The sequence below is a fragment of the Apodemus sylvaticus genome, chromosome 2 (assembly GCF_947179515.1).
Source record: "Apodemus sylvaticus chromosome 2, mApoSyl1.1, whole genome shotgun sequence".
In the NCBI taxonomy this organism is placed as follows: domain Eukaryota; kingdom Metazoa; phylum Chordata; class Mammalia; order Rodentia; family Muridae; genus Apodemus; species Apodemus sylvaticus.
Window position 1 is genome coordinate 179,962,986 of NC_067473.1, and position 13,143 is coordinate 179,976,128.

Below are 13,143 nucleotides of genomic sequence, written 5' to 3' on the forward strand. Positions count from 1 at the left end.
GCACACATGCTGCCACACCCACCCACCCACCCACCACCACACACTTACTACATATGTACACATTATGAAGATGGACAGAGAGAAATATAAATGAGTTATATGTTACCTCAGAAGAACCATGAACCCAGGTATGGCTCCAAGAGAGAAGATGAAGCAGCCAATTATTGATATGATTAAAAAGTACTGAAGGTTTTTAGCACAGTCAGGACCCTTGTTACACAGCCCCAGGACTGCAGATGAGTTTCCTGATGACGTAATACAGCTGCAGTTTTGAAACACCTGTCAAAAAACAAAACAAAACAGTGTCCTAATAAGAATAAAGTATGGAACTTAATCCTGTATTTTCTACAAAGCCCATTGGGTCAAAAAGGAGAGTATTGGGGTCAATGATATGACTCAGAGAAGAAGATCACTCACCAAGTCTGAATGTTTTCCCAAGCTTGAGCACACACAACATTAAATATAAAATACTAAATAAATAAAATGGTAGATCCTTCTTGTTGTTCCATCTTTTGCTAGCTCAGAATTCTATATGTAATTTTATATAAAGTCTATATAATGATGTGGACTTTAAAAATTGTTATTTTTCTCAATACATAGATTAAATTTGCAAAAGTTCAGTCATGCAGAATTAACACTTTATTTTACTTCTTTATATTTATTTGCTGGTTTGGTTTTCCTTGTGTGTGCGCATATGTGTATTTGTGTGCATGTGTGTGTGTATATATGTAGATATGTGTATGACATGGCATTCATGTAGAAGTCAGAAGTTGTTAGGAGAGTTAGTTCGCACTTCCTAATATGCGGGTCCTACTTTTTAATTAGGTAAGGGTTGGTGACATATGCCTTTACACACTGGGCCAAATTTCTAGTCTGCACATAGTTTTTTTTTTTTTTTAATAGATATGACTTTTTTGTTTTTACCTAGTACTAAGTATTGAAACCATATATATATATATATATATATCAGACTATTGATGGTACAATTAGGTGCTTATGAATAAATAAAGTCATGTCCCCAAGTAAAAGAGTTTACATAAACAATAAAGCTAATACTTTTGAATTGTTATATTATCAAGTCTAAGAATCAAAATTTATAGTCTTTTACCACGAGGATCATTTGATAATTAATATTACAAGTTCTTAATAAAATATAAATTAAAATAATGTTTTATTGGAAAAAAGAATCAAAATTTATATCTCATTTTGATTATCAACCAACTCTCAGTATTATAATTTTTTGAGGCAAGGAAAAATGCTTCATGCTTTGTTTTGCTAAACTACTATGTTGTAGGCTGGGAAGATGGGACAGTCAATTACGTCCTGCAAAAGTATAAGAACCTGAGTTCTCATCCCAACACACACGTGAAAATGCACTCACAGAGGATGTGCTTGCAACACTGATTCTCTGAAGGCAGGAACAGGTGACTCCCTGGGGCTTCACCTGCCAGACAGCTTACAACACTTTTCTTTAGTAAACTGAAAACCACTGATATCCTGTCCCAGAAGCCAAAGTGGATGGAATCTGAGAATCAACAGGGTTACCTTCTGGCATCCATGTGCTCATGCAACTGCATCACACACACACACACATTCATTAATTAATTTAAAAAAAAAAGTCAGGACATGAAAAGGGTAAATTTCTGTCTACTTTGAGAACATAGCAAGTTGGAGGCCAGCCTGGGCTTCATGAGACACTATTATGACAAAAGGCAGATTCTGTGCAGAGTAATTTAAAGCTATAAGTTTGATGCTGCTTTATGGATGCGCTTCTATTTCTGTGTATATACAAACACATGCATGTGGGTGCTGAGGAAGACGGAAGAGGATGCCAGATGGCCTGGAGCTGGAGTTGGGAGCTGCACCTTGTATCTTCAGGGAACTAAACATGTCCTCTGAAAGAGCAGCAAGTGCTCGTTATAGATGAGTTGTCATTTCAACCTATCCAGAGCATTTTAGCTCAGTTACTTTGAGCAATAATCTCAACAGTTTGAAATTATAAAAAAAAAAAAAAAAAAAAAACCCACAGATTCTGTCATGGTTTACATAACATCTAGTAATTTTAAGGTGAAGTATATATATATACAATGTAGATTGAGTTGTTCACAAACATATTACCTCAGTACACAAAACACCAGTCCAAACACTGAAAAGATGTTTACCATGTTGGTTCCAGTTCCAATGGACTTCTCACAGCCGGCGAGGCAGGCTGACATGTATGCTAGGCCATTGTCCCCACACACTGGATCCCATGTTTTGGTTAAGCAGCTACACTTTGTGTTGCAATTAGCAAGGACGTTATTCTCCACATATAGAGAGTGCTGAATTCTGAAATGATTTGAAACTACGTTATAGATACTAAAATTTACCCAAACACTTTAATTTTTCTCTTCCTTTCAGCCTTTGCTTATGTGTGCAACTGAGCACACGTGTGTGTGCGCATGCACACAGACACACACACACACACACACACTCAGGCACACACAGTGAGAAAGAGACGAAGACAGAGACGGAGAAAGACAGAGAGACAGATACAGAGAGAAGAAACATATTATCATGTTTCATTTTCTCCCAGAAACAAAAATCATCCATATGTCAACAAGTGGTCTTTATACTATCTTTTTGGCACAAAAAGTTATGTGCTCCAATGTTTGCTTGACTGCTTTTTAAAATTACATTCAAAATAAACCTTATGTGCCTATACTATGAGAAAATACAGTGCTGTCAGAGCTAAGTTAAAGAGGGTTAATCTCTCATTGATATGCAAGATGGGAAATAATGAAAGAGGGCTAGCTTTAACATTACCTGCAATTTTCATTCATAAGATAGATGCTGTATTTAACACCCAAACCAGAGTCATTTGAATGCCTAAGATGCTATTCTGAGAAAGACTCCAGACAATGAGATGTAAACAGGAAAATGTGGGAGTCTGGAGGCTGAATTTAAATCCTGTTCCTCAAACACTGTGTAGTCAGCATGACTGGAGATGACTCAGTATGTACAATTCTACTCTGGTAGTATTGAAGCCATTTTCTTTAAACACCCTAATTCCCTCTAAGTTTCAATTTGTATGTCTCCTAAGTGAATGGAAATATCCCTCTTTCAAATGAGATATAACTTCAAATCTCATGTGTAGGTATAGGTATATTGTATATGCGTATATGTGCATATATATCAGGTATAAATATATATGTATATGCCAGGCATATATATATATATATGTATTTCCTCATTATTTTATATTAGAAATTATTCTAAACTTATAATTCTTAAGATTTTGAAAGCAATTTTATCCTTCATTTTAATTCAATTCAGTTTCAATCTCTTTTTCTGTTTTTGTGTTTCTATTTCTGTTTCTCTTTCTCTGTCTCTGTCCCTTTCTGTCCTGTGTGTGTGTGTGTGTGTGTGTGTGTGTACAGGCACATTATACAGCACTGTGAATGGATATGTCAGAAGATAATCTTCTCCCTTGTTAGAGACAGAGTCCCCTGTTGTTCACTGACACGAATAACAGACTAGCAGGCACATGAACTTCCAGGTTTTCCTGCCTGTGCCACTCAGCTCACTGTAGGAGGAGTGGAATTACATATACTCTACCATCTCAATCATTACCTGGGTTCAGGACATCTACGTTCTGGTCCTCCTGCATGTTATGAAAGTCCATGACTACTAAATCATCCATCTCTCTAGCCCTTTGAAAGGAACCTAATGTAAATATTTTACTCCATTTTAAGTGAATGATTGATTATATAACTATGCCCTAAAATCATTTTTAAATTTCCCATGGTAATATAGAATATGACCAGGCAACCCTTGAAACTCAAAATCTGAAACCACAGAGCACATGAAATATAACTATGGCAGTGACATATAAAAATATATACATTGGTTTTGGTATCAGTGTAATTGTGGCTTCGTAGAAGGAATTGGGTAGTGTTCCTTCTGTTTCTATTTTGTGGAATAGTTTGAAGAGTATTGGTGTTAGGTCTTCTTTGAAGGTCTGATAGAATTCTGCACTGAAACCATCTGATCCTGTGCCTTTTTTTGGTTGGAAGACTTTCTATGACCCCCTTCTATTTCTTTAGGGGTTATGGGACTATTAGATGATCTATTTGGTCCTGATTTAATTTTGGTATTTGGTATCTGTCCATTTCCTCCAGATTCTCCAGTTTTATTGAGTATAGGCTTTTGTAGTAGGATCTGATAATTCTTTGGATTTGCTTAGTTTCTGTTGTTATATCCCACTTTTCATTTCTAATTTTGTTAATTTGGATACTTTCTCTGTGCCCCTTGCCCAGCCTGGCACTCACTAATAAGTGGATATTAATCTAGAAAACTGGAATACCCAAAACATAATCCACATATCAAATGAGGTACAAGAAGAACGGAGGAGTGGCCCCTTGTTCTGGAAAGACTCAGTGTAGCAGTATAGGGCAAAACCAGAACAGAGAAGTGGGAAGGGGTGAGTGCGAGAACAGGGGAAGGGAAGGGGGCTTATGGAACTTTCGAGGAGTGGGGGGCTAGAAAAGGGGATATCATTTGAAATGTAAATAAAAAATATATCGAATAAAAAAAAGATTTAAAAAATATACATTGATTAGCTTACCATGAGTTACAATCAATTGTGCTAAATTTGAAACTACTGTAGAAACTGATGAAGACTTGCTGACTTGTATAGTTAACATTTAATGCTATGTTTGTAAGAATATAACATATATGGATAATTGAGGCTCCAAAGTTCTAAGTTATTTTCCTTCCTTATTCTTTAAAGCAGACTAGGATGTTGCCATTGGATGTCTACTGAATCAAAAACTTACTTACTGGTAGTCCTCAGATAGCTTTAATAAGCTTACAATTTCTGCAGGATGCTATAGACTTGACGGGTGGAAGGAAAATGCAAGATAATCATGGATCACTGTATTAAGTCATAATACAATGATCTAGTTATATTCAATTCATGAAGAAAATTTATGGGCAATTGTTAAAATATTATGATCTTCGTTAGGAAACAACATACCCTTCATAAGAGGTAGTTAAGCCAGCAACTGGGAAATTATCACAGGTTATCAGATAGCTAACAAAAGACATAAGGTACTCAAACAGGGTTAAACAGAATGCTATGTATGCAGCTTTCTTGACAGTAATCTTGAACTTCTTCATCATCAAACCACCAATTAAATATCCGAGGCATATTGGAGGTAACATGTAAAGACCTAAAATTTCAAGTAAGATAATATTAATAGAAGTGAGCAGATAAAAACATATTATCAATTTATCTAAATCATTTCACCTATGAATGAATTGAGCTCTTATATACAGTGATCTTAATCCCTATCAACTCACATGTTATATAAAAAGATGTTTTCATATGTGTATGAGGTTACTTTTAAAACAGTACTAGTGTTTATTTGATAATTTGCAGCATGTTAGAGATATCTTGTAGACATTGTACACATACATTCACACACACATAAACATATACTTGTTTATCTAATAAGATGCTTCATGTATTTCTTTTCGTTTTGAATATTGATAATTTCACTCAGCTCTGAATGATTTTGAGTTTGCTGCTGAGTTTTTGAGTTTGGGTGCCGCTGAGTCCCTGCTTATCAAGTTCAGAATATTTTCTGCATTGTTCATGTTTTCCAGCATTTTTACTCCATGTCTCTCTTTCCCTATATAAAAATCAAAGAAAAAGAATGAAAGAAAAAGGCAGAATGAAAAAGAAAAAGGCAAAGAAAATCCTGAGTAGGATGGATTCACACAATGCCAACACCAGGCTTAGTAGAATTTAACAATCCTTTGCAGCACTACACCACTGCATTTAATTTTGTATATCTGATGGTAAGGATTGGGATTTGGACTTTCAGAGAACCATAGATAATGTGGATGGTTTCAGCCTGTGATCCTCAGTTTTCAAGAGTAAATTAGGATCCTTGGGTTCAGTGGACTAGCAGGAAAAGCAGAGTGGGACTGCACAGACTGGTCAGACCAAAAGGTGTCTGAGCCTCTGAATTAGGAGATATGTGGAGAAAAAGAACTGAATCCCAGATGTAAAATGTGGGAGTAAGATACAGAATCCCAGTGAGTTTAGTATTCCCCTTTGAATTAACATATTGGTGCCTGGAAATTGACTGATAGGATCTTTCCTCAAGATGTCCATAATTATGCTGATATTTCATTCTGATTAGAGAGAGATCAGAGAACATATGGCTATTTTCTTTCCCTCTTCTTTTTTGAATTCCCTGGAGTCTGGAAAGAAGAAATTTATAAAAACTATCCTAACAGATTTTATTTCATTGTTGTCTCCTTGTGATATAATCTTACTCTTTATCATGCTCTTGAGGAGAGATACTGTTTATTATGTCTATAGAGTTTGAATTTACTTGGCCAGTACGAAGTATCACTATGATGAAGTGTGGTCTTATTGGAGTAGGAGTGGCCCTGTCGAATGAAAGGCATCATAGTTGAGGTAGGATATGAAGCTCTGTCCAAAGTGGAATAGTCAGTTTCTCCTGGCTATAATCAGATGAACATGCAGAACTCTCAGCTCCTTCCTAAGCATCATGTCTGCTGGGATGCTGCCATGTTTTCTGCCATGATGAAAATGAACCAAGTCTGAAATTGTAATCCAGCTCCAATGAAATGTTTATCTTTTAAGGGTGGCTTGGCTCATGGTGTCTCTTTACAGAAGTAAAACTAAGACAATGACATTGTGGGAAGGAGGATGCTACCAAAGATATGATGAAACTACATACCCATGAGGAAGACTATCTCGGCAGTGGACTTTCCATATTGCTGTTCCAGATACTTAGGCATGAAGGTAAATGTAGTGATAAATGCATTGGTCTGGATCACACTTATAAGGATGAAAAGCATGTAAATTGGGTTGCAGCAGAGGCTCTTCATGAACAGAAAGAAATCTGAAACAAGAGATTTTCAAGTTACCAAGCTAACTTATCCTGGTATTTTGTATCCAGTTTTCTCCTAAAATCTTCTCACAGATTCTGTGCTGTGACAAAAATGCGTTAGATCAATCTTTACCCCTATGGGGCTAAACAATGTTTGTGTTACATCTGGAAGTAATGAAACAACTGGCTATACAAGAACCAAATCATAATTTTGACATCAAATAAAACTATAAGGAGATGCTATTGTTTCTGTGGCCCCTCTCTTTCATTTCTTGTTCTGTCACTTCCTTCTGTTAATATCCTGTATTCACTAGAGCTGACAAGTCTGTTCTTTGGAATCTGTCCAAGACTCAATGCGATGACATCTTAGTTCAGAATGTAATACTATCAGTACTTTATGAAAGAATATATAAACTAAGAGCTTAGGAAGGTTCTAAAACCCAGAGAGCATCATCATCTCCCCAGCACTGCACAGCAGTACATGGATTAGAAGCATTATCAGCACTGCACAGAACCTTCCTCCAAACTGACCATATACTTGATCAATAAGCAAGCCTCAACATATACAAGAAAATTAAAATAAATCATTGCATATTATCAGATTACCATGCATTAGATCTGAACATTAACAAACCAGAAACAACAGGAAGCCCACAAATTCATGGTAACTGAACCACTCGATACTCAATAACCATTGGGTCAGGGAAGAAATAAAGAAAGAAATAAGAGGTGTTCTAGAATTCAATGAAAATGAAGCAACAATGTACCCAAACTTATGGAACACAATGAAAGCAGTACTAAGGGAAAAGGTTATAACACTAAGTGCTTTCATAAAGAAATTTGAGAGCTCTCATATTAGCAAATTTACAATACACTTGAAAGCTGTAAGATATAAAGAATCAAACACGCACAAAAAGATTAAACACCAAGAAAAAAAATCAAACTCAAGACTGAAATCAATAAAATAGTAACAAAGAAAATAAATATTCATGAAAACCAAGAGCTGGTGCCTTAAGAAAATCAATACAATAAGATAAACCCTTAGCCAAACTGACTAAAAGGCAGAGAGACTATACACAAATAAATAAATCAGAAATGAAAAGGGAACACAGAGACACCAAGGAAATCCAAGGATCTATTAATTCTTACATAAGATTATACTCCACAAAATTGGAAATAAATGAAGCAGATGATTTTTTGATAGATTCCACCTACCAAAGTTACATCAAGATCAGGTAAATTATTTAAACAGTCCTGTGTCCTCTAAAAATATTGAAACATCCATTAGCAGTCTCCCAACCAAAATAAATAAAAAAAAATTAAAAAATAAAAAAAAAAGCCCAGGGCCAGATGGAGACGGGTTTCCGCACAAAATTCTACTGGACAATAAAAATATTTCAGGAGGTATCACCATTCCTGACTTCAAGATGTATTACAGGGAATTAGTAGTTAAAATGATGTGGTATTCGTATAGAAACAGACTGATCAATGAAATCAAAATAAACATCCAGAAATGAACCCAAACATCTATGGACACTTAAGATTTAACACAGAAGCCAAAGCCACACAATGGGGGAAAGAAACAAAAGAGAAAGCATCTTCAACAAATGGTACTTTTTTAAACTGGATGTCTACATGTAGAAGAATACAAATCGATCCATATTTATCACATTGAACAAAACTTAGGTCTAAGTAGATCAAAGACACTAAGGTAAAAGCAGAGACATTGAATCCAATAGCCTTGAATGCATTTGTACAGGAGACAACTTTCTGACCAGAATACCAATAGCTCAAGCAGTAAGATCAACAATAAATGGGACCTCCTGAAACTAAAATGATTCTGTAAGGCAAAGGACACTATCCACAGGACAAAATGGCAGTCTAAAGATTAGGAATAGACCTTTACCAATCCTATATCCTACTGAGGGCTAATATGCAATTATATAAAGAACTCAAGAAATTAAATACCAATAAACCACATAATCCAATTAAACATGGGGTATAGAGTTAGACAATTCTCAACAGAGGAATCTTGAATGGCTAAGAAGCACTTAACATCATTAGTTATAAGAGAAATAACCTTTATACAACCCTAAAATTCCACCTTACACCCATCAGACTGGCTAAGATTGAAAACTCAAACAACAGTGCTGGGCAGATGGAGCAGGGGTTAAGAGCACTGAATGCCTTCTAGAGGTCCTGAGTTCAATTTCAACCATCCAAAAAGTGATTCACAACCATGTATAATGGGATGCGATGACCACCTCTAGTGTGTCTGAAGATATTGATAGTGTACTCAATACATTAAATAAATAAATAAATAAATAAATAAATAAATAAATAAATCATAACATAACCCCAAGTGACAACACAAGCTGGAGACAATGTACAGCAAGGGGAAACAATGCAAACTTGAACAACCACTCTGGAAATCAATCGTGAATAATTTTATCCGAAGACCAAGGCATATTACTCTTGGCCATATACTCAAAAGATGCCCACCATACCAGAAGGACACTTTCTTCACTATGTTCATAGCAGCTCTATTAGTAATGGCCAGAAACTGGAATCAACCCAGCTGCCTCTCAAGCAAAGAAAGGATAAAGAAAATGTGATTCATTTATACAATGGAAAACTGCTCAGCTATTAAAAACAAGAACATGATAAAATTTGGAGGCAAGTGGATGGAACTAGAAAATTCTGAGTGAAGTAAGCCAGAGTCAAAAGACATGCATGGTATGCACTCTCTTATAAGTGGATATTAGCCATAAAGTACAGGATATTCCCCGATATTATCCTCAGACTCAGAGAAGCTAATAATGAGTGTCCAAGAGAGAAAGCTTAGACCTCATTCAGAATGGAAAATTAAATTTTCATTGGAGGTATATGGAGGGAAGGAACTGGATGGGAATGGAATATCTGGGGGGGGGGAATAGAAAGGAGAGGATTAGGTATAGGAAGAGCTGGGGAAGAGAGAAAAAGAGTGAACTGAAAGAGGTAGTGGGGGGGGGAATGGAGGTATATCAAGGAGTTGCCTAAAACCCGGGATGGAGAAGGTCTCAGAAAGTCTATGAGGATGACTCCACCTCACAGTCCTAGAAGCTGGGAATATGGATCCTGAAGTGGCCATGTCCTGTAGCCTGGCAGGACTCCCACTAGAGGAATAAGGATACTAGCCCACCCATGAAAACTGATCCAAAATTTGTCATGCCTACAAGTGGTGTAGGAACAAAGATAAAATAGAGACTGAAGGAGTGGCCAACAAATGACTTGTCCAACTTGAGAACTATCCCATGGACAAGCATCAATCCCTGACACTATCAATGATACTCTGTTATGCTTTTACACAAGAGCCTAGCATAACTGTTCTCTGAAAGGATCCACACATCAGCTGACTAAAACACCTGCAGAAACCCACAGGTAAACATTAGACTGAGCTCAGAGTGTCTTATGGAAGAGATGAGGGAAAGATTGAAGCACCCAGGGTAGTAGGGGACATATAAAAAGACCAACAGATTCAACTAACCTTGATCCTTTAGGGGCTCCCAGAGACTAAACCATCAACAAAAGAGCATACAAGGGCTGGACCTAGGCTACCTGTGCAAATGTAGCAGATATACATCTTGGTCTTCATGGGCATTGTCACTAACTGGAATGGGGCCTTAAACTAATTCTGTTGCCTGCCTGTGGATCCTATTCCTTAACCGGGATGTCTTTTTTTGCCTCAGTGGTAGAGGATATATGTTCAGTCCTGCAGTGACATGAGATGCCTCCCCATTCTCAGAGATGTAAGAGATAGAGGCAAGCACCTTGTGAGGGAACTGGGAGGAGGGGGCTGTGATTGGGGTATGAAGTGAATACAAATATATATTAATGGAAAAGAAGCACTAATGATATTTTAAACATCTCAACATGAGGATCTCACTGAGTCAGGAATGCTGACTCAGCTGGTGTATACCAACTACATTCCAAGTGACTTATCCAAAACTGTGAGAGTCCAATTTTAGCCTGTCTACAGGAAATGGATTCAATCTCACTGAAGATAGTTTGATTGAAGTCCACAGTTAACAGTCCCTTTCCTGGTCATGTCTTCATGTCGCTGTCTTGATTCTCTAATTTTACACTACCTTTCATAAATTGCTTATAATTTCATTGAGAGAAAAGTATCAAGAATATACCATTTAGCAGAAGAGGCAAAGCAGTTTAATGATAAGAAATGGACTCTAATGACAAAATCAATCTTTATGAGTAAGATGGCTGCAATCATTATTCCTGGGAGCTTTAGAACTCACCCTAAATGAGTCCTATATGAGTCCCCACAGTTCACAGTTATTTTCTGTATGTGTTATTCTCTGCTAAGATCTTTCCTACCTTCAAAAACTAGATTGATCTAGAAGACCACAAAATTGCACAAAGAACTGTCATTATTTGCCCTTTCTGGAAAATCTTTAAAATGGCTATGATTCTAAGAAGGTTCAATATTCTGCAATAGCTCCAAGTATCTGGCTCCTTAGCCCTGGTGTTTAAGGCTGACATGTAACTGACTATTCAGAGCACTACAGTGTTTGGGGTTATAAGTACTGAAAGAAGTAGCAATATCATCAATCAGACTCTCACCACAGTAGTCTGTGCCAGAACAAAACAGAAACCCAGGAATATAATGCACTCTTAACTCACTTGACAGGTAAAGCACTGTCCCTCCCCATCTTTCAGCTATACCCTTTCATAATTCCAGAGCCCAACGCATGCCCCTTACACATGAACTTGGATCTCTTGAGAACACTGCGCAGGTCTCAACACACAAAGCTATGACATAGAGTTAAGGTTTAAAAATGTACACTGTTGAACACTCTGCTGTCCCATCCTACTTTCTCACAGAAGCGTCTCTACTCTGCAGTGCTGCTTAGCAACATTCCTGCTTGTTGTAAAACAGTATGTTCTAAGGGAGCAGTTGTCCTGTAATCTACCACACACCTTCAAATATAAAAGATTATGTCACTTTTTATGGTTTCTCTTACAGCCTTGACTTCAAGGATGCTCACAGCTAAACATTTTCCTTATCAAACAAGTTTTCCTTTGCCAGTATCTATAACTTGATTTTTTTAAAACTTAGTCTAATATTTTCTGCAAAATAAGATTTTCAAAACAGATGGTAAAATGCATTTTCTTATTGAGTATTCAGACTGACTTGAATTTTTCATAAGTCTAACGTAAGATAAGTTGGGTTTTCTATAATGTCAGTTGTCTCAAAGTGGTGACTGTGGAAGACATTTAACACAACTGAATGGTAATGACTAGTCACAAACTATCTTAACTCAGCACAAGTGGCAAGTGCCCACTGACCACAGACCCATCTAAACCAAACAGAGTTTAAAGTTTCTTGTTTGCCTTTAGTGATTCCTCGGTTTTCCTCCTTGGCCTTTTCTCTGTACTTCTTTTTTTTGACATTTTCAGTTCCATCCCCATTGTCCTGTAATCCTTCCTTTGGGAGTGTCTTTGGAAAGAAGAAAAAGGGGATGCTGGTCAGGATATTCACTCCTGCACAGACCAAAAAGCCAATCCACCAAGCGCCGACCCAGCGTGTATCAGTGGGAGTTATGGTCAGGTCATCTGTAAAGAATTATAGACGTTGCATTAGCTTGCATCATTCTTTCCTATATAGACTATAGAAAATTATTAACCATCATAATTCCATCTAAGCATAAACTTTGTATGTAATTTGCAATTAATTCACAATTTGTTCCTTTTATTGTTTGGGACTTGACCTGGAGATCTTATTCCTCTCCGTTTTAAAATCTGGATTTCAAGTATCTGTCACTACACTGATAATTCAGACCTCTTGAAAAGATGTATGAGTATGACCAATGAGTATATGAGTATAATCAAAGTGTATGAGTATGGGTGAAATTAAAAGAAATAAAGAAGCAAAGGACCTAAGGTGTCCATGGCATAATAGTTAAAACTATATTTCAAAAGGAGAGAAACAGGACTTGAGACCATTTAAGGAATCAGCTTTAACCTGATGTAGTCATTTCTCAAAACATCTCAGTGGGTGAGTATGGGGCCTGGAGAGACAGTTCAGTGGCCAAGTGTTATTGTTGCTCTTGCAGAAGTCCTGAGTTCTATTCCCAGTACATACATGGAAAGTAACTCATTTCAGGAGATCAGATGGACTCTCTGGACCTAGCACTCACACTCTCTCTCTCTCTCTGTCTCTCTCTCTCTCTCTCTC

The 13,143-nt window shown here is 36.9% G+C and overlaps 1 protein-coding gene across 1 annotated transcript in view; it reads right to left on the minus strand.

Moving 5' to 3' along the window:
- LOC127677745 (solute carrier organic anion transporter family member 1A4) overlaps nucleotides 1-13,143 on the minus strand; it is a 45,369-nt gene that overhangs the window by 3,367 nt on the left and 28,859 nt on the right. The window contains exons 7-11 of the mRNA XM_052172764.1: nucleotides 12,300-12,521; nucleotides 6,759-6,923; nucleotides 5,018-5,213; nucleotides 2,163-2,328; nucleotides 107-279 (exon numbers count right to left, since the gene is read on the minus strand). Of these exons, the coding sequence (XP_052028724.1) occupies nucleotides 107-279; nucleotides 2,163-2,328; nucleotides 5,018-5,213; nucleotides 6,759-6,923; nucleotides 12,300-12,521 (922 nt within the window). The remainder of the gene's footprint in view (nucleotides 1-106; nucleotides 280-2,162; nucleotides 2,329-5,017; nucleotides 5,214-6,758; nucleotides 6,924-12,299; nucleotides 12,522-13,143) is intronic.